The sequence below is a fragment of the Gymnoscopelus microlampas genome, assembly GCF_963454915.1.
Source record: "Gymnoscopelus microlampas genome assembly, chromosome: 9".
Classification (NCBI taxonomy): Eukaryota; Metazoa; Chordata; class Actinopteri; order Myctophiformes; family Myctophidae; genus Gymnoscopelus; species Gymnoscopelus microlampas.
In genome coordinates, this window is record NC_139946.1 from 15,037,005 (window position 1) to 15,058,841 (window position 21,837).

Genomic DNA, 21,837 nt, shown 5'->3' on the forward strand with positions numbered 1-21,837 from the left:
GATTGTAGTGGAGTAATTTTTTTTTTCACCATTGTGTCACTACCGAAACGTTTGTGTCACTACCGAAACGAAAGTTAAATCCGAAAAAATCACTAAGTGTGGAGGCCAAAATTGTCCCCCCAAAAACCTGTTAGGAGTACGTTTCAGGCAATTTAGAGTTGATTGGTAATTTTCGTTTCGGTAAAATTTATTTTACCGTTTCAGGCAATTTAGAGTTGATTGGTAGTACTTTGTAGTGGAGTCATTTTTTTTTTTCACCATTGTGTCACTACCGAAACGTTTTTTGTCACTACCGAAACGAAAGTTAAATCCGAAAAAATCACTAAGTGTGGAGGCCAAAATCGTCCCCCCAAAAACCTGTTAGGAGTACGTTTCAGGCAATTTAGAGTTGATTGGTAGTACTTTGTAGTGGAGTAATTTTTTTTTTCACCATTGTGTCACTACCGAAACGTTTTTGTGTCACTACCGAAACGAAAGTTAAATCAGAAAAAATACAACTACATTTTACTTCCTCGTATGATTCCGGGGAGACATCAAATTTCTCTTTGGGGTCTTGAGTCAAGACCGAGGATCCCGGGGAGACATCAAATTTCTCTTTTGGGTCTTGAGTAGGACTCAAGACCCAAAAGAGAAATTTGATGTCTCCCCGGGATCCTCGGTCTTGACTCAAGACTCTTTTGGGTCTTGAGTCTTGGGACTCAAGACTCAAGGCCCTAAATGTAATTCCTGGGAACGCCACTGTTGCGTGAGCTGCTGCAGTGCTGCTGTTTAGTCCACAGAGAAGAGCGCGGCTCTGGTTTTGGGCTCCATGATTGGTCAAGTTCAAGGATTCTGCTATCGACTTTCATGGTCTTTTATAGGAATACGTGAAGCCTGGCTTTACCATCCTGGCTCGACACAGCCTGGCTTGACAAGGTCTAGCTCGACAAAGTTGCTCCTTTTCAGCCTGTCTTGGCGTTCATGGAACGGAATAAACCAGGCTGTACGGACCAGACTTTGTCAAACATGGATTTGACTTAAATCCAGGCTTATTTAATTCTCCTTCCCTGTAATAGGCCCCAGGTAGGTAAACATAATCATTTCTTGGGTTAACTACTCTTTTAACGTTTAGCGCATACTGAAATGTGATGTAAGCATATGCTGCATGGATCCAAACACACGGGCAAAATGCATTAAACCCACACCACCACACAATGACTCACACAAAAGAGGAAATGTCACATTTCTTAAATAATTTAATTGCAAAAAGGGTCTTTTAAAAATATTTCTACAAGAATGCATCATTTATTTTTCTTTCTTTTTCCTTTAAATCAATTTGACGTGTATATATCTGCACCATTAAATACATCTCAATGCATTTTTCAAAGAGGAATAAAACAATTGCTTTCCGCCCACCCATACCCACCTCAATGTACAACACTCCTTAAAACATGTCACTTCTCTCATCAGGGTCAGGGGGACACAAACGGCAGCCGAGGACTGAAGTGACTTTGCTATAAATAAAAATAAAAACCCAGAAAAAAAAAGAAAGAAATGTATATAATTATTTAAAATAGATGTGAGACAGGGGGTTGAGAAGGACGGTGAGATGAGTAGGATGGGGTGGCGGTGCAGTGAAGGAGGGATGCAACAGTGGCAGGAATGTCAGCATAGTTCTGGGACTCGTTGGCACACAAAGAGATAACCGCATCCGACCCAGACACTATGCTCAGCTCCTGAAACGGGAGAATGTTTTTCATCGAAAATGAAAACGCTCACTCGCATACAAACGCAAGCGTGCACACCCACACATACACGCGCACATACACACGCACATACACACACGCACACACACACGCACACACAGAGGCAAAACATAAGAAACCCATCTTAATACTTTCAACTTGGCGTCCTTATTTTCAGCATGTCGTAGTAGGTGAAAACCTTCACATTTTTTCAAAGCTTTTCTTGCTTATAGACCTAATATTTATGCCGTTCATCGTACAACAAAGCACATAGACCATATTCACACGGCGGCCATGTTGCTATTAAGTCAATGAAGTGGCACCCCGGTTGCCACGGCAATGGGGTGGCACTTTCAATGTTAAATTCCAAAATGGCCACCGTGTCTATTGGGTCTATAAGTGGTTAATGTTGACATGGGAAAGAAGGAAACCCTGGACAACATGGAACACCGGCTCAAGTTGAATCTTGAGCAAAGCTGGTACTGGAAGAAGACGTCGGTTCGCTCGTATACGGCGTTTAACAACTGCGGATGGTGGCGGTTGTGCTCATCGTCGCTCACTCACGGTCAGCTGGCTGGCCGCATTTGACTAAGCACGTGCAAGTATGCGCACCGTGTCAATAGTATGCACAAAACATGGCAACCGAGGCTAGTATTTTATGTCTGTCTGTCCATCAGACAGCGTTCAACCCCCCACTCTCACTCTCTTTCTCCATTTACGCCAATCAACTGTCTTGTTTTGGTGCCACATGCAAGTTTCTAATAGGATGGAGGGGTTTGGCTGATACAGCGATAAAGCCGAGGGGAGAGAGAGAGACGGAGAGAGAGAGGATTTCTTTCTTCTTGTCAGGTTTTCAGTGAGGGGGGTGGGGGGGTTGGGTGAGCTTGTGTGATTGCATTGTTTCATTCTCCTCTCATCTCCAAAGCAAGTGTCTTTATCGTCTTATTGTTCTGGGGAAAAAAATAGTTTTTGAGGGTGAGAAATGAAATGATTCAGCAGAGAGCTAAAAGAAAATGTTGTATGCTGCTCTGTAGCCACCACTGCATGTCTTCTATAAGCTTTTGAATCATACATTAAAAGTGATAGTTTGATGAAAGGCATCAAAGGCTCCGGGGGAGGCTACTTCCTGCACAGCTTGGGAACGCAATTATTGATATTACTACTTGATTGTGTAATAATACAACTGTTTCAGCTTTTGGAAGCCCTTTACACGGAGGGATGAGCTGAACTCAACATATCTGTACATGGAATAGGATAAAACGCTATATGAAATAGGGAACACATGGCTATTTTTGCATAATAATCCTCAATGGCTCAGCGAAGTCGGGTTCAAAAGATGCTGACAAGAGTAATATGGCAAGACTCAACGCACGGACACAACTGTAACATCACGCTATCCTTACAGACACACAACTAATAATATTCACATATTGCATTGATTAACTCTCCAACCCGAACAATACACAGACTGTCTAGGAAATCGGAGTAAAGCGGTGCGGCCCTAAACGTCTCTTTGTCTCCTGCCTTAAAGACGCCCCCCCCCCCCCCCCTTTGTGGGACGTGCCAATCGTATGGTCTAGGTGATGCAGCTGCTATCATTTAGGATGATGGGGGCCCTTGCAGATTTTTTGCCTGCCTGCCTTTGCCTTGTTGTCTGTGGGCCAGGACTGCTGATCCCGCACCGTGGTAATCAGGCAGTGGCCTGCGCCGAGACAGGATGATTGCAGGATGGACAGGAAATGAAGAGAGATAATGATGGAAGGGGGCAGGGCCGTATGCCTGCGCCGTCTGCCACGCTCCGAATCCCATCCTCATCCCAACGACAGATTGGCCGGCCGCACTAATCAACCTGACAAGACAAGCGACCTCATGACAGCTCCCGGTGCTCTGACGAACGACGGACGACAGGGGGCTGTTGCATGGGCCCCGTCATGGAGCTCTGCCTCTGGGCTCATTCGGAAACAAAACAGCAGGGTAGTTTGAGCGTTATATTTGCAGCTCTAAGCTCCGGACCTTACTGTGTTTTAATAGATTTTTATGACTATCAATAAGAGATGAAGCGGGCGGGCAGGTGTTATGAAATAAAGTACAGGGAAGCCGATAACATTCTTCATTAACCACAGTGTTGCCTTGCCTTGCCTGGGGCGGTGACAGGTTGTGTTGTGTTGACAGAAGGTGCATGATAGACAATAACTCTTGAGTATTAGGCTACATAATAAACTCTTCTTTATGTTGGTTGGTACAGCTAACCATCCAGTCTGGTTGGTCGTATGAACATTCTGACCTGAAAATACACACTCACATACAGTCTCTCACACACACACACACACACACACACACACACACACACACACACACACACACACACACACACACACACACACACACACACACACACACACACACACACACACGCTTACGTACAGGGGGAGGTGGGTGGATGTACAGTATGCTTGGAATCCACAAAAGTCCCACTGATCTAATCATATAGATGGTTTCATCCAAACGTTCTCATGTTGCTAGGAGACAAGCCAACATCCTTATCACCATCGTGTAGATATAGCCTAATTACGTTAGCCCTCATCAACCAGTTTAGCATAACGTCAGCTAACGATGTTAACGTTTGGGGGGCCCACAAGGTAATTTCTCCCAGTGTCGTATTTTTCCATCTCATCATCATCATCATCATCATCATAATAACTACAGTATATTGGACAGTGTATATTGCTGCTAGCTAGCTAAGCCTGCACTCGACCAACAAAAAAAGTATTTTTATGACTAAGTTGACACGGGTTGTAAGGTTATTGTTGTCGGTTTGACACTATCTATACCTGTGGTTCTCAAAAGTGGGGTCCAGGGACCCTCAAGGTTCCTTGAGGGAGTTCAAAATGGACCCTTACAGGTCTGTAACTCTTAAGAGCGTACAAATGTAACCTAACGGACCCGCAATGGAGGTCCTTGGAATTAGAACCTAGTGATATATACTTTATATACCTCCAGTACACCTCTCTTCTTCCCATTCTCTGCAGCCTCCCTCTCCCTTTATCTCTCTCTCTCTCTCTCTCTCTCTCTTCATTTCACCCTTCATCAAACACTTCACAACAAACACATGTTTTCCGTTTTCTCAAAACACCTTTTTTTTCATGTTATTTACCTCATTTTTGTTACAAAACATGTACAGGCTGTTTAGAACAACAACAAAAATACAATATCCAATTTATATGCATTATTTTTTATCATTATTTTTTTTCTTAATAATCATATTTGCTGAATCCTCCTCTTCCTTGGGGCAGGGGGGTTTGGTTGGGGTTGGGAGGGGGGGGGGGGGGGGGGTCTTTCTTCCGGGTTGATTGTTCCAAGTCCACAGTCCCCATGGTCTCTTAAGTCCGTAGGGTTTTCGGGGGGTGGAAAATACAAATAAATACATTTTGCGGGAGGGCAAGAAATAAAAACAAGAACTTTGATTATTCGTAAATAGTAGGAAGGTAAGGTGTCTGTCAACGGCTTGCTCTCAATTTCTGTACGATGCATATATATATTTCCAAAGTTCCATCTTTTTGTTGGATTCAATAAAAATAAAAAAAGAACGGTTTAACAGTTTGTCCACAGAATATAGCGTAATTGTTTCAGATATAATTGCTCCTTGTCACGGTTCAGTTCATGCGATAATTTCTCCACGATTGGTGGGAAAGCAGAAGCTGTATTATACAGTATATCTGTGTGCAACTCTGGTACACTCACGCCACTCACACACACACACACACACACACACACACACTCACACACACGTTGACACTGAACCTGCACGCACGCACGCACTCTCGCACGCAACAAACACGCACATGAAACGCACACAAGTTAAAAGGCCAAGTGGTCTTTGTATCGTATCGCCACAGTCCACAGTCTCCCCTATAATTCACATATAAAGCGTCCAGTAAAAAGGGGGGACTTGGTTTTTGACCGGCCATTTTGGGAAATAATAATTATTATAATAATAAAAAAAAAAACCTTACCAAAACAAAGGTGTGCGAAAACAGAACAAATCTAAATGGAGGGTGGATAAGCAAAAAGAATGAACAACTTTTTTTTTTCATTGGAAGGAAAACAGTTGTGAGCAGGTTGCTGCCAAGCTACAGAACTTTCCTGAGCTACCCCAGGTCAGGGGTCAACTGGTTGACCTGCTGTATGGGAAACCCAGCAGCCAAACAACTGCTCTCATTTGACCTCTTGACCTCCATGACCTTCTTGACCTCTGACCCCAGCCCCATCAACTCCTCACCCTTCTCTGGCAAGTGCCTTTTTTTCTTTTTCTCCTTTTTAACTTTTCTTTTAAGATAACACACCTTCAATATGAAGATGAGAGCAACACACACACACGTGCACAGTAAAACAACTTCTATCATGGGAGGATTCCGTTCCTCCGTCTCCTCCCAGTGTGTCCCCAAACAAACACTTCTGGTTTCGTGTGAACATTGTTTACAATTGTTTTTAAAATATTTTTTTCCAAAACCTTTGCCAACTGTTTCGGTGTCCATCGCGATGAAGGGGCGGTGCATTTCTGTCACTTGTTGGGTTGAAAGGGGTCAGAGTGTTTGGCCATTGTGTGAGGATCATCAGAGACTTATGGGGGGTGGGGGGGGGGGGGGGGCGCTAAGGATCCCGGCCAACCTCACGACAACACACGCACGCATGCAAACGTCAACCCACACCGAAATCCGGCGAGGCACGCATGGGAGATGTAAAGGAGGGGCTTCAAGTCTGTACTCCTTTTTAAAAAACGAAAATGTACAAAAGAATCCAGGTGAATGACTGGTCGGATGGATCGAAGAAACACAAAAACACAACACAGGAACGGGAAATGAAATTGGTATGGGGGAAGGAACAAAAAGTGACGGAAAAAAAACTAAGAAAAGAAAAAACTCTTGAGGCACTGCAAGCCAGTTTCATAGCATTTGATTGGCAGAAATGGTCAGGCAGCTAGGGTTTCCCATTGGTTCTCTGTCTGGCACAGTTCCTTCTCCCCCTCTTGCTTTCCTGTCGGGCTGTCCTGTCGTGTCCTGTCCGTCGATTGGTCTGCAACGTGCTGTCACTCAGACCTGGACAGGAAGTGTTTGGTTCATCTGTAGTCTCATGTCCTGAATGCTGCCTAGAATCTTCTTCTGGTGCCCGGCCAATGTCACCCCTATCCGAAGCAGGTCCCTGTAAAAAAAAAAGAGAGAAAAAAATTAATAAAGAGATAAGTCATATGAAAAAGGACAGGTGGTGGCAGCCATAAAAATAAAAGTATGCAAACATCACATGTCCAACAGAAGTTGAAGTGCAAATGTCACTTTCCCCTGCCAGGAAGGTAAACACTACTGCTGCTGTGTGAGAGAGCAGGTGAGCATCTCTGCAAATTACCCATAAAATGGCTTCCCGAAGGCACAGTGTCAACACAAATTGTCACGCTCGTCCAAGTACACTGAGTGTGGGTCTTTAATGCAACATGCTTCCATTGTCCAGCAGGTACGGAGGAAAGAGCGGGCACCAAAACAGCCCTAATGGGCTGGTTAATGATTACATGGGCCACTCAGCTACTGTTTGGCACCTGGTACACTTCACAGAGTACCCCCCGCACACGCGCGCACACGCACACGCGCACACACACACACACACACACACACACACACACACACACACACACACACACACACACACACACACACACACACACACACACACACACACACACACACAGTGTGCCAAATAACAAGTGAGTCAGGCAATGACAAAAACAAGTAGCTAAGTAGCTTTTATCAGCTATCAGGGCTGACAGGGTAGACTACGCGGGCGGTAACCCATCAAATCAGACTCAGAAAAGAGCCGGTTGCATCGGTGAGTCAGCTTTAATCAAATGTCAAAATGTTACACAATGTCTCGAAAAGAGAAGAGCCGAAGCAGAGCGAATAATAATTCATCATGATATAGTCTATTAATTACCATCTAAGGCATTCATTTTCTGTTCTGATCCACCTCAGACAGCGGCGTGTGTGGTGTCTCCTTGAAAGACAAGTATCTATACTGACAACTTGGCCTTCCCTGTTTGTGCGAGTTGTTTTAAACCCAACAAGACACGAATAACACAGTCACACCAGTTGTTGTGTCCATCTAAGAACAAGAATAGCGGGGTGGGTATGGTTGTTAGCATCTGCAGTAACCAAGAACACACTGGGGAAACGTTTTGACGTCAAGTCCACATTATTGAGACTCCTAGCAGGGCCTGGGAGGATGCACCTGCTGGGCTGTCGTTAGTCGGACGTTGTAATCTAATCAGTGGGACTGTGTTGGTGTAGTGTAGGGGAGATAATGTCACCATGGACCTCACTGCTTTCTGCTATAGAGGCCTGTTGGTCCCCCCACTCCCCCCCCCCCCCCCCGTTAGCCCAGGAGAGGAGCGAACCGCTGAGCAATCAGCCAACCGCTGGGACCACACTAGTGTCTATGTATGGCTCAATAACACACACACACACACACAATCTAATATTCTCTATCTATACCATTCTCACTGCTTGTCTCAGTGTCTTTACAGACCGATCCATTCGAATATGAGGAGTGTGAGTGCGCATACACACACACGCACGCACGCACGCACGCACACGCGCACACACACACACACACACACACACACACACACACACACACACACACACACACACACACACACACACACACAATCTATGATGCCCAATTCATCCTCCTCCCCCTAGACACAGTCCAACTAGGGGTGCATCACTGCAATTTCACACAAATAAATGCCCCCCCCCCCCCCGGACCCCCCCCCTCCACCGTCCCCGTCAGCCCTGCGATGGAGGATGAAATGATAATAAATGAGAGCCATTAGAGGAATTACTGGCCATTAAGGGCAACCAGAGAGTCACAGTACGCCACACCTGTCAGTTGAGGCAAATTGAAACAAATTACACCCACCTCCACCGCCTATTATCCAGCTAATGAGAATGATATATTTGTCATTATTATCCTAATTCGTTTATTTGATCATCAGTGCCCCCCCACCTATTTCCCCATGACTTCCACTACATCATTTCCTGTTTGTAAACGCACAGGCGGAGGTCGGTGGGTCGCAGTGTCGGCTGGAGGTCAGAGGAGACATGGTCGCTGTTGCCTCGAAGCAAGAACGTCACAGGTTTGATCCCTTCACTTTCTGTATCGATTTCTCGTGTTCTTTACGAGTTTGAGTTGGTTTAACCACTTAACCAACATCCGTATTGTGGGTAAAACGTGCACAGAAAATAGCAGATCTACAAGCTCATTATGTGTCGCATTCCGACAGCTTATAGATCGGCTATTTTCAGCGAAGATATATAATGTAGAGCGAAAAAGGAAAGGGACTCCGATCAACCAAATATAGAGTTAAGTGGTTTACGGTCCTTAAACCGTAAGAAGTTTTTAATGTGATTAATTCGCCCGGAAATATATATTTTTGAACAGTTTGTTGGTGTCATGAGTACATACCACACACAATGGGAATATTACGAGGCAATTAAGTGACACAATTTATATTCGGAACGGGGTAAATTTTCACCGCAAATAGAGGCATCACCCTGTGTGAAATGAATGAGGCACCGACCACTCATTTTGATGTGAAATACTCGGCCCGTCTTTCCTATCGTTTACTCGTCACGCCCCCGATGAGTTAAGACCTGTTCTATGGGTGCTAAAGCACCCTCCATCAACCCAAAGACATGCTGTTTACTAATTATCTGGATTGATTGGAGACTCTCAAACAGCCATAATGTCAATGACTAGCCCAGTGAAGGCTGCCGAGGATCTCTAGCCACCGCAAGGCTTGACTTAGATGCATGTGGATGTCACGCGCTGAGAATAGCCACAGATCTACAGGTGAGCTTGTAGATCTGCTATTGCCGGTGCGTGACACCGGCGTGCAACCGAGCGTGGCGTAAACCTGAGCTGAAACCAAGTGGGTGTGGGAACGTTATACATAATAAATGCCTTCCTCAAGTGTGCGTATCGGAGTTGTTTTGGTTCCAGAACAAATTAATTCCATTGGACTGTTGCTGGTTACCTAATCCATGGCAAGTTTCACAACAAACCTCCAATTTTCCCCACTTAATCACGGGAAGGGCTTGAAAGGATTTTGTGCTCTCGTGTCTCACGTTTCGGTATAATCTGCCGACTTATGTTTCGCACGTTTGCCTTCTCCTTGACAATTATTTTCACGGGCGGGTAATGCATTCCATAAAGTTGGAACTTTAAAAAGTTGTCACACGTCTTATCCTCATGTTGAAAGAGGTAAAGTGTGTCCCTCTCATAAAGCGGCATGAAAACAAAAACACCATGCAATATCCACATGGAAAGGCTCTGGTGGGATTTCTTTTTACCCAATTATTTCCTCCCCACACACACACGTCTGTGTGTTGTCACTGCTGTCGTATCCTACTGACTCACCTGCCAGTAAGGAGCCCCCACCGGAAGGACGTAGAGCCTCCCGCCCAACACTCCTTTGCTGACAGGTACCGACCCCAGCCAATAGGAGTACGTACAGTGACAAATATCACCCTTCCCCGCCCGGGCTTTCCTCCCCCTGAATACGGGCCAATAGACTCTATGCACAGCAGCCATATTGGAAAGAAATTGGGCCTCTTCCTTACTTCCTTCACAGGTTTTACCAATGATACAAATGAAGGCGTTGTTCCATTTCATGTAGCACAGTGGTTCTCAAACCTTTTAATTTCAAGGACCCCATAATTCTGAGAGTGTAAAAATGGAACCAAATGGACCCGTAAGGGTACCTGTACACTCTTGAAGTTACACACCTTTTAAGGGGGCATTTAGAACCCCCTCATGGAACCATGGACCACACTTTGAGCACCTTGACTCTGTTTGACCAGAATAGAACTGAGCCTTCATTAGTATCATTGGTAACACCTGTGAAGGAAGTAAGACGAGGCCCAATTTCTCTCCAAAATGGCTGCTGTGCATAGAGCCTATTGCGTTCATATAGAGACGCTCGACAAAGCCGGATGCACCGCTGTGGACTCGAACCCCCAGCCGCCGTGGTGATGGGCAAGGGACTTTACCACTTGCGCCACCGAGTGCCCAACCCAGGAAACGTCTTGCTGAGATGCCAACATCGCTAACCACCTCGCCACCGTGCCACCCTCCCATTAATTCATCTAAACCCTCCACTCACTCTGCTGTCATCTGGGCCACCAGGTCAAAGGAAGCGAATCCGGCGTTGACGAAGTTGTCGCGGTAGCGGCTCATCTTGATGGCGTCCAGCCAGTCCCCCACGGTGGTGAAAGTGGTATAGTCCGGCACACAGCGATCGAGCAGGGGCTGGGACACCCTACATAGTTATGGGGAGAGATGGAGAGGGAAAGAGAGAGAAGGGGAGAAACAGAGAGAGAGAGAGGGTTAAGGTCGTCACACCACCACCTCCATCAGCCAACCTCATCCCCCACACGCCCCCGTCCATCCCTTCTCTCCTCCACCTCTCCTTCTCCACCTCTCCTCCTCTTGAAGGCCAGTGGTTCTCAAAGGTGGGGGGCCAGCAAAATGTGTTAATATTATAGCATCACAATCAGTTTAACTACTATAACCCTATTTTATACCAAGGGAAAATGTGGAGTAATTTATTTATGTATTAATTATTGAATGAATTATTCAATTGTTTATTAATTAAATGTATTTATATGTTGTTAGTATTTTTTGTTTTTACAAAAATCTTCTCTTCTGGGGGTCCCTAGCACAAATTATTTTCAGATGGAGGTCCCATGGGAAAATACAATATCAATTTGGGGGTCCTTGACTTGAAAAAGTTTGAGAACCACTTCCGTAGGGAGTGTTCTCCAGAGCCCCCCGAGCCCACAGAGCAGAGAGACAGAGGGGGGGATGGAGAGGGTGTGTCGGGGGGAGGAGGCTATACCTTCATCACCGTACCGTGGAGGGAGGGACTGGCTGGAGGCTTGGCTGGCCGGCTGGACACTGTTATTACACACATGTGAGGTTAAAGACCAAAGGAGATCTGGCTTTTAGTACCAGAGCTCCAAACATGTTGGAATGCACTGCCCTTGGAGTTCAGGCTTGTTGAATCGTTCTCTTGCTTTAAATCCCTGCTTAAAACACGCTTTTATAGCTTTCAGTGCTAACTCCTACTAATTTAAGTCTATCATGTTGATTGTCTCTTGTTGCTTCTTGTTGTTGGAGTTATGCCGGTTTACACTTCAATTTGCGTCCCAGTGTCATGCAGAGAAAATAGCAGATCTGCTATTTTCGGCTTCAGGGTTTAAGGGTTAAAAATGGCATAAGGTTTTTAAAATAGCATTCGAAAATCGAGAAAATCGAGAGCACAAGTGCAGTTGTACAAACGTGTGTGTGTGTGTGTTAGAATTTATTTTTAATGATGTAATGGAGCTTATGGCTTGATGGGAAATGCCTTACTCACATCTGCTCAGCGTGTGTGTGTGTGTGTGTGTGTGTGTGTGTGTGTGTGTGTGTGTGTGTGTGTGTGTGTGTGTGTGTGTGTGTGTGTGTGTGTGTGTGTGTGTGTGTGTGTGTGTGTTCTTTCTGGCGTGACACACCAAGGTTGGCTAGACAAAAGGATGCGTGCAACACAACACCGCGGAGGTGGAAAGACATTTCCGAAAAAAGTCTCCAGGACAGCGCACAGATATGTGGGGAATGTAAACACACATGTGACTCAGATGTGTGTGTGTGTGTGTGTGTGTGTGTGTGTGTGTGTGTGTGTGTGTGTGTGTGTGTGTGTGTGTGTGTGTGTGTGTGTGTGTGTGTGTGTGTGTGTGTGTGTGTGTGTGTGTGTGTGTGTGTGTGTGTGTGCGGTCACGTTTGTGACGATGGATTTCCGCGTGTGTATGCAATCGTGGCCAGTGTGCGTGCGTGCATGCAAGCGTGACTATACACCTGTCGGTACGGTGGCCTGACGGGGCCTTATCTAAAGAACCCCCAAACCCTAAGGCCTGCAGACTGATGGATGCCACAGATACAGAGGAGGCCCACCTTGGGAGTTTTAATAAAACCCCGCCGCGACTCAGAGCGGAGAGGATGAACGAGAGAGGAGGAGGAGGAGAAAGGAGAAAGGAGGAGATGAGGGAGCAAGGGAAGAGAAAGAGCGCCACTGTCTACCAACTCCTCTCTCTGCTCCGGTGATCCCTGTCCCGCTTTTTGATGGCATTAGATTCATTAACAATTAAAGGACGGACAGAGGGGAGGGAGCGGGAAAAAAAGAAAGAAAAGAGAGAAGGGGGGAGTTAATAAGAGTGATACAGAGGGGTCCATTGAGTGGTGTAGACGGAGTGATTTTTAATAAAGGCCTGCAACTTGGAGAGAGCCCCCAGGTCTCGGGCCGTCATTAACCCTGGCCATTGGCTTCTCTTAATGGAGCATTGTTGGTACGATCCCCCCGCACCCCCCCAAACCACCACCCCCACCAAACAACCCTACCTTCTTTTAAGTTTGCTCCCAAAACAGTCTGGGGGTGTTGCTGGCTGGTCACACATGGAGATATACACAGACACACTATACCAGACTGTACTTCTACTATGAAGCTACAGTACAGTGAGCTTAGCAAGCAGGCTTCATAATACTGTACAAACAGCAGCGTACAGACACGCAATAACGCAAGGTTAAAGGGATAGATAGTTCACCCCAAAAAATCATTCAAGTCTCCATGACAAATCAATAGAAAGGTCATTTTGGGGGTGAACTATCCCTTAAGGAGTGGAGACGGTCCCACTTTCAAGCAGAGAGTTGGGTCACCATTTTGCACAGGCAAAAGAAGATTTGCGAGTTGAATTATGAAAACGTGGAGAGGTGAGTCAAACACATACAACCTTGCTTTGGAGCAAACATGTACATCTTACATGAAAAACAACAATTATTAAATCCAGTTTGCTGTTTAACGCCCCTGCTTGATGAAAACGTGTGCATCTTAACACAACAACACCAGCCCACAGCCACAGCCAGTCAGCCAGCAGCTAACCTCCAGCCATCCTTCAACATGGCCCCGGTATGAGATGACGGCATCATATCTCACTCACTCCATAGTTAGGGCTCGGTACAGGCAGGAGGCCACCTCTCCGCTGGCCCGTTTAAAATCTCGTTAGTGGCTAATTAAAAGGCGCTGCCGTCTCTTTTTTCGCCTTCGCACTTAATCGAGCTAATTAACCGCAAGCTTAATCTTCTAAGAACGGCATCTCTCACGGCCCAACCGAGGCCTCTGGCTTCCCCCAGGAGCCCTGGAGCCCAACCCAGGATCGGCTGGTGGGCCGTCCCTCAGGACAGAGAGACCCTGATGAGGGGACAGATAGGTAGGTCACCCCCCCTCCCCCCCCGCCTCCCTCTCCCCAGTTCCTATACTCCCGTTATATTCCTTTGTGAGAAACGGGGATGTGGAGGATGGATAAACTTGGGTTGACAACTTGAGCCCGAAAGTATATTGTTGCTGTCGGGCAGAAAACGTTGTGTTTTTTTTGTAAATGAATGCTACTTGATCACACTACAGTGTCACACAGAAGCATCAAAAGTAGCAGATCTACAACCTCGAAACGCGGCGCGAAGCGACACATTTTGAGGTTGTCGATCTGCTACTTTTGAATTTGAATGCTGAAAAGTAACAGTTTTGGATATATGAGGCTTCCCGACAGAGACGATATACTACAAGTAGTTTGTCATACAACTTAAAAAAAATAATAATGACATGCCCAAAATAGGGTGAAATTGGTTAAATGTAGACATGACATCGTCATAAGATGGCAGCTCCCTGTTTGCTGGGTGCTGGAGATAGATGCCGCTATGCAGGCCGGGTTCTATATTGACTTTGAGTTGTACTTTGGATTTTTTTGCATAACAGCACTTGAGAAAAGAAGTAGAGAGAGAACTTGCATGGGAAATAAACAGCACAGCTCCACGGGAATTAAAAGATTGTTGCCGCTGAGTCAGTGTGACTCCAGCACACCGCTATCAATCTGGATAAGGGGGGATGTTTGCACGGTGCAAAAAGGGCTCAGGCTGGCAGAGGTATAAGAAATGAAATGACTGGGTCAATATGCGCGCAGCCAGCACCTTCCAGACAAAAAGGTCAAGTGGCTTCACTCAATAAACTAATCACTTATTACAGTAATCCATCTCTGGAGTCCAATACACAGGGTTACCTCAAAGGTATATGACTTTAGGAAGCCAGCAAAGATGTATTTAAAAAAAGCAATTAGTGCTCATTAAATGATGGTAGACAGTATCACAGTTTCCATTACACAATAACCATCATATAAGCCTCTAATAATATAAGTAAGCCACCTCATAAAAACCCAACAGAATCTTGTACAAAAAATAAACTATTATTGCTATTCAATCAATACTACAGTTAAAGTTTAAATGCTCAGACACATTGTCAAGATAGTTCCACTAATTGCCGTCAGGGGAAGGAGCAGAGAGTACATTTGTCGACTGCATGTAGAGTTACATCGGGTTACGTCAGACCGCTACCAGGCCTTGGCACGTATTTATACACTTCTACTGCACACACAGAACACTATTACAACTTGCCCAGAGGCCTGCCAAAGCAGCAATAAGTACAACTCCTCGTACTGCTATAATATTATCACAAGTAAAACAAAAAAAAGACTCCTAACTTACCCAGAGGACTGTGCACTGTTGGTGACCACCTTGAGGCTGGCGGCGTTGCGGATCAGCTTGTCCAGCGTGGCCACGATCTGAGAGAACTTGGGCCGCAGGTTCCTCTCCTTCACCCAGCAGTCCAGCATGAGCTGGTGGAGCGCCGTGGGGCAGTCCATAGGAGGGGGCAGCCGGTAGTCCTGCTCCACCGCGTTTATCACCTGAGGGAGGGGGGGAAACCGACAGCAACGTTCATTAGAAACACAATCACTTTAAACTTGGCACTGCAAGAAGGGAACAAGTGCTTTGGTGACAAGGACCTTAAATAAACAGAATAACCACTTCTTTTATACTTTGGCTATTTGAAAATTGGCCGATCTACAACAGCTTGTTGATCTGTATTTTGTCTATTCGTCGTTGGACGGAAGCATAAAGGGGCTTAAAGGCAACACCAGCGTCAACAATGTTAATAAAGTCAAGCATTATCCTATCCTGAAAAATGGCTTATATGTCTGTTTCTTATGAATGCATTATAATTCGTCAAATAAACCAAACCAAACAAAAAGGGGCATCCCACATCTTGGGATGATTGAACTCACGTCCTGATTGCTCATGTCCCAGTAAGGCCGCTCGCCGTACGACATCACCTCCCACATGACGATGCCGTAGCTCCACACGTCACTGGCCGAGGTGAACTTCCGGTAGGCGATGGCCTCGGGGGCCGTCCAGCGGATGGGGATCTTGCCTCCCTGTGGATATGCGAATGAGTAGGTGAGCGTGAAATACTGGTGTTGTGAGGTAGGGGGGGAGGAGGAGGAGGAGGAGGAGGAGGAGGAGGAGGAGGAGGAGGGGATGGAGCACGGACACGGACGGAGTCACACACACACACGACACATACGACAGGGAGAGAGATAGGAGTGAGACATGGGGCAGAATACGAGGGGCGCACGGCAACACATGACCAGCCACCACCACCACACAAGCAGGCCGACAGTCACAGAACGCACAGATACACAGACTGACAGACAGAAAGATAGACTGATGTCATCGCGTCAACTTCCAACAAATTTTAACATTTCAATGAAGGACAAAGTACTCACATTTACTTGTTTTTATACACCAATAAACGAACGCTTATTAGCGTTTGTTTATTGGTGTGTGCCAAAGTGGAAATATGAGTACTTTGTCCTTCATTGAAATGTTGAAATGTGCTACATTTTTGGGGATTTTTTTCAATTCCTATTTACACTGGATTTTGGGTCTAGCACTCCACTGAGAATTGTTGATGCACAACCTCTTTATCTTATTTACATTTTATCATTTTGTTCAAACTAAGGGATTCATTTTTCTGGGAGGGGGGGGGGGTTGCTTTTACCGCTTCACCCAGCCAGATGGCTGCTCAGATGGCTTTATTGAGCGTACAGCGTGGGAGTTGTTAGGGGGTTGAGAGACACGTACATTGGGCAAGCTGGGAGGTCCTACTGGCTCTATAAGATTCCCTTAAGATTCCCTGTACCGGCTCAGCTATGGCCGTTCCAACTAGTGCGGATGCACATGCACGGACACACGCACACACACACACACACTCACCAGTGAGCTGGTGTAGGTGGGGTCCGCGGCGTCATCCTCCAGGAAGCGGGACAGGCCGAAGTCGGACACCTTGCACACCAGGTTGCTGTTGACCAGGATGTTGCGGGCCGCCAGGTCCCGGTGCACATAGTTCATGTCTGACAGGTACTTCATGCCCGCTGCGATGCCGCGCAGCATGCCAACTAGCTGGATCACTGTGAACTGCCCGTCATTCAGCTGGCACAGGAAGAGAGAGACGGCGAGAAAGAGAGAGAGAGAGGAGAAGAAAAAAAAACAGACAAGGACAAATCCAATTTTAGATCAAGGACGCCTGTTTCAAAGGATTATCTCGCTTTAAACTGATTGGATCCACAGAATGTGTCCGTGATATTAGATGGCAGAACTTCAGATAGCCGATTTTGGTGGAATAACCATCTTCCCAGTTTCCTTGTCTTTTGTCTTTATTAAGTTCCAAACTACCTTTCTCTGATGTTGTTGTTGATGGCTCTCTCATTTCTAGTTTCTCTCTGTCTTCTTAACCTCTGACCTCCATCTTACAATCCTCCAGCTCATCTCATATTTTCCACTTCCTCCTAGCCCCCCCCCCCCCCCCCCCCCCTTCTTCTCCCTAGCAGCAGCAGACAGTGTTTGATGTGTCTTGGTATCTAGCGGTTCACAGGAGACTGAGCTTCTCGGTAAATGTCACCGGTTGCCTGAACGTTCGTCAGATATCCACCGTGGCGGCGGTGTCATAGATGAGGCATAACAGTTTTTTAGGGCAAAGCAGATAGCTAACGGTGAGATCGGGGTGATATGCATGTGCGTATTTGAAGCATAGTGGCATCGAAAATCAATAAGATCGCAGATACAAGTTTTCCCGGGAGTGGGATATTAAGAGCTTATGCTTGTGTGTGTGTGTGTGTGTGTGTGTGTGTGTGTGTACGCGAGTGTACGTGCCTGCCTGCTGTTGCCTGACTGTCGACCTGCAAAGTTGTCTGCGTACGTGCACGTGTTGTGTGTGTGTGCTTGGCGTTATGCGTGTCCTTGTGTGCGTTTCCTCCTCACCCTCAGGAAGGAGTCCAGCGCTCCGTTCTCCATGAACTCCGTGACGATCATCACCGGGCGGCTCTTGGTGACCACGCCCTCCAGGCGGATGATGTTGGGGTGGTCGAACTGGCCCATGATGGACGCCTCGGACAGGAAGTCCCGCCTCTGCCGGTCGGTGTAGCCCACCTTCAGCGTCTTGATGGCCACGATGATCTCGCGCCGGCCGGGGAGCTTGAGGCGGCCGCGGCACACTTCCCCGAACTCTCCTGCGAGAGAGCGGGGGGCGATGTCGGAAACGAGTTGGAGAGAGAGAGAGAGACAACGAGATAGGAGGGAGGAGGAGGAGTGGAAGTAGAGGGAGAGAGAGAGACAGAAGGGGGAGAGAGGCATGTCGGAAGAGTGAAGGAGAGTGGGGGTTGGAGGGGGGAGGGGGGGAGAAGAAGGGACAGGGGACAGTTAACTGGTTAGAACCAAGGAGCCAGGGCAGGGTAGCAGGGCGGGCGGGCAAGGGGGGAGTGAGGTACAAGGGGAGAGACTGCAAGAAAAAGCCAGGACTCTAGGCCGGTGTCGGGGGTTTGATGGCAGCAGTGACAGCAGTGCTGCTGGTAGCGTTACAGTACATGGTGAACTACTTAATGCGCTATAAGCTGAAGATGAAAAGGCGGAAAAGAGGTGACAATATGAGGGATGATGTTGAGAGGAAGAGAAGCTGGAAGTGATGCTGAAGGGAGATGCATGACAACTCAGTCTGGGTGAAAAAATGGTAAAGCTGTGAGAGATGAAATGAGATGAAAATGAGGGCCTGGGGAGCTACGGAGAGACAGCAGAAAGGGGAAGGGGTTGGAGGAGTGGCGTTGGGAGGAAGGAAGGGAGGGAGGGAGGGAGGGAGGGAGCGAGGAAGGCTAGGGGCTGCTGGGGAAACGGGCGCAGGAGGAGGACATAGGCGGGGAGAGAAGCTTGGGAGTCCGGCTGGGGTCGGACGCTTTGCGTCGGGAGTCTACAATGCCGAGCATGAGGCAAGCGAGAGAAAGTGTGTGTGCGTGTGCGTGTGTGTGTGTGTGTGTGTGTGTGTGTGTGTGTGTGTGTGTGTGTGTGTGTGCGCGTGTGCGTGTGTGTGTGTGACAACGTTGAGGGAGGGTAAAGTGGAGGATGGAGGGATGGATCAAGGGGGGGAAAGGAGTAGGAGGAGGAGGAGGAGGGTTGTAGAGGACAGGGAGGGAGGGAGGGAGGGACATGGAAGACAGGGGTTGAGGGTTTGTCACTCAAAAGGCGAAAAGCTGGGAAGCGACGGGTGTTTCAGGTAGTAGCTTCAGCAGTAGGAGGGCTGACGTAGCAGCAGTAGTAGCAGTAGTAGCAGTAGTAGTGGTGGTAGTAGCAGTAGCAGTAGTAGCCATTCTTCACCCTCTCTCCACCATCACAACTCTAAGTCCTGCAGCCTCTTTTTTTCTTTTCTTTTTTTGCAAAGATATTACTATCAAATATATCAAATACACGACACATTTTTATGTTTTGCTATAGCTACAACATCAAATATTGGGGAAAGTGGGTGTTTTTTTCTAGAGGGGTTGGTTGGTTGACCACACATAATTATTACGAGAGCCATGTGCTCTTGGCAAGGGTCAAATGAGGTGAATGGATGAGAGCGCTCTCTAAAGAGGCCCTCGGGTGGGCGGGGACAGAGATGGCCAATCCTGGGCCTAGCTAGGCAGGAAGCGGTTCTACAGGTCAACCGTTGCTCGCTCCCAAAGATAATTACTTCCATTGGATTCAAGGGGGTTTTCAGATCAGCCAATTGTGGCCGATAATTGTCCAGAAACAAATCAAAATTCAAACGGCAGCTTTTTCGTGGCTCCAGGATTGGGCTCTGTTTTCAAAGGTCAAAGGTGACAACAGTAGACACTCACCAGACAAAAGTGTACAAAAGCTGCTCTAACGGCATAAAGGGGTTGGAGGGGATCACAACATATAGGGTGCTACGACTGTGACGTCTAGCTATACTTTTGAACGAGGACATTGCTAGGAGACTGGCAAACTTTGGGTGTGGGGGGACAATTATTTATTTTAGTTTTCAACACCCCGAAAAAGGGGTTGGTCTGTCTAGGAGGTGGTGGGGGAGGGATGGCGGAAGGAAGCAAGGGAAGGGGGGCGGGGCATTAGCGATGAATTGAGTGAAAGTACCGCTTGGCGTGAAGTCCTCTAACGGTATGGCCTGGAGTTGACTAGCAGTCTTTCCCCTGTAGCTCAGTAGCTTTGGTGGGTTACCTGCGCCAATGACCTCCTCGATCTTCACGCAGGAGACATCGATCTCCTTGGCGAACTCGCGCACGGCTTCGTTGGGGTCCTCGTAGGTGAAGGGGTCGATGTAGACCTTCATTCCCGGAGTGACTATGGGGGATTCAGTAGCGAGAACAGGACACGTGAATCGATGGCGTCAAACAAATAGCAGTCTGAAAGTGCTTTACCTGTTAGAGCCTAGAATCAACCACTTTCAACATGGCGCCACTATTTTTGGCATCTCATTATACAACAAAGTGAAAATAGCAGATCTACAAGCTCACAACACGTCGAGATGTGACGTGTTATGAGCTTGTAGATCGGCATTTCGACATTTTGAAATAGGGCATTAGTGGTTAAGATACCAAGGATTCTTAAATGAGGTCACGTGTAAGCACCTACACACACTTCATCACTCTTTATGATGTCACTGTCCTATCCTTGGTATCTTTATTCTATAGGCTGTAGCATAATCAGTGAAAAAAATGTTGAAGTATTTAAGAAAAGCACATCCACTGTAACAGCATAAAACAAAATAAGCGTGTAGAAATCTTTAGCAATCAAAATGTAGGTCAGTCAAACAATTGCCGTAATTGCTACAATCTTGATGGATTATTGAACTAAATAACCATAACCTGCTTTCATTACACACTAATTAATGACTCATACACACAGATGTGATTAAGTCGGCTAGCAATTACTCTGACATTTTTTTTATCCCACAATTCTTTCTTCTTCAAGCCAAAATATTTTCAACACAGGGAGCTGTCGAGGACTGCCTGCCTGCCTGGCAGGCAGCATGGAATTTAGACAGAGCTCAGCTTAGAAACTTACTGTACTGCTGCAGTTTCTCTGTGTACTCCGATTCCGAGCCATTCCGCTGCTTCCTGTAGGGCAAAAGAGAGGAAAACGCCGACTGAGTCACGTTGCCAGATGTTGCAAGAGAACTAAGCAACCAGGTCTATGAAAACAAGCCAAAAAGAAGCGACTAATAGGCCACATGAGCATGTTAAATACATCTATATACATCGGCTATTTGAAAATAGGCGATCTACAAGCTCACAACACGTCGCACTGCGACGCGTTGTAAGCTTGTAGATCTGCTATTTACAAAAAATCTTGGGAAATATTTTTGAAACATTTTAACAACACAAATCTGGTACGTGTGGGGGGGGGGGGGTACTCTGACAATTACATATTCATTTGGGGGGTCCTTGACATGAAAATGTTTGAGAACCACTGGTTTGAACATTTAGGAAGCAAGCCCAACTAAGCAACTACACTTTAGAAACAAGCCCCAAAAATCGCAACTCGCAACTACAGTACAAGAGAAAAACAAGCCCAAAGTCGCTTATAATAAGTGGACATGGCAACACTGCACGTGGTGAGGGGGGGGGGGCAATACTGGGAAATGGAACAAAAGCTAGGGAAGAAAACATATCCATAATAACGTCTGCAGTAGTCGCCGCCCAACTGCGATGCCGCTCAACATAATTATACTCTCTTTTTCTAGCCAGTTTCCTTTTTTTTAGCATCGGAAGCCGCCCGCCGCCGGCAAAAACGGCAATAAAGG

The 21,837-nt window shown here is 46.7% G+C and overlaps 1 protein-coding gene across 1 annotated transcript in view; it reads right to left on the reverse strand.

The window, feature by feature from the left end:
- Positions 1 to 4,060: 4,060 nt before the first annotated feature.
- Positions 4,061 to 21,837, reverse strand: part of LOC311051412 (ephrin type-B receptor 3-like) — a gene marked incomplete at its 5' end in the record, with an annotated part of 19,187 nt that continues 1,410 nt past the window's right edge. Inside the window, 8 exons of the mRNA XM_084065978.1 lie at positions 4,061 to 6,923; positions 10,936 to 11,091; positions 15,396 to 15,595; positions 15,974 to 16,123; positions 16,965 to 17,180; positions 18,009 to 18,256; positions 20,169 to 20,375; positions 21,099 to 21,151. Coding sequence (XP_083922104.1) covers positions 6,815 to 6,923; positions 10,936 to 11,091; positions 15,396 to 15,595; positions 15,974 to 16,123; positions 16,965 to 17,180; positions 18,009 to 18,256; positions 20,169 to 20,375; positions 21,099 to 21,151 — 1,339 coding nt within the window. The 3' untranslated portion in view covers positions 4,061 to 6,814. The remainder of the gene's footprint in view (positions 6,924 to 10,935; positions 11,092 to 15,395; positions 15,596 to 15,973; positions 16,124 to 16,964; positions 17,181 to 18,008; positions 18,257 to 20,168; positions 20,376 to 21,098; positions 21,152 to 21,837) is intronic.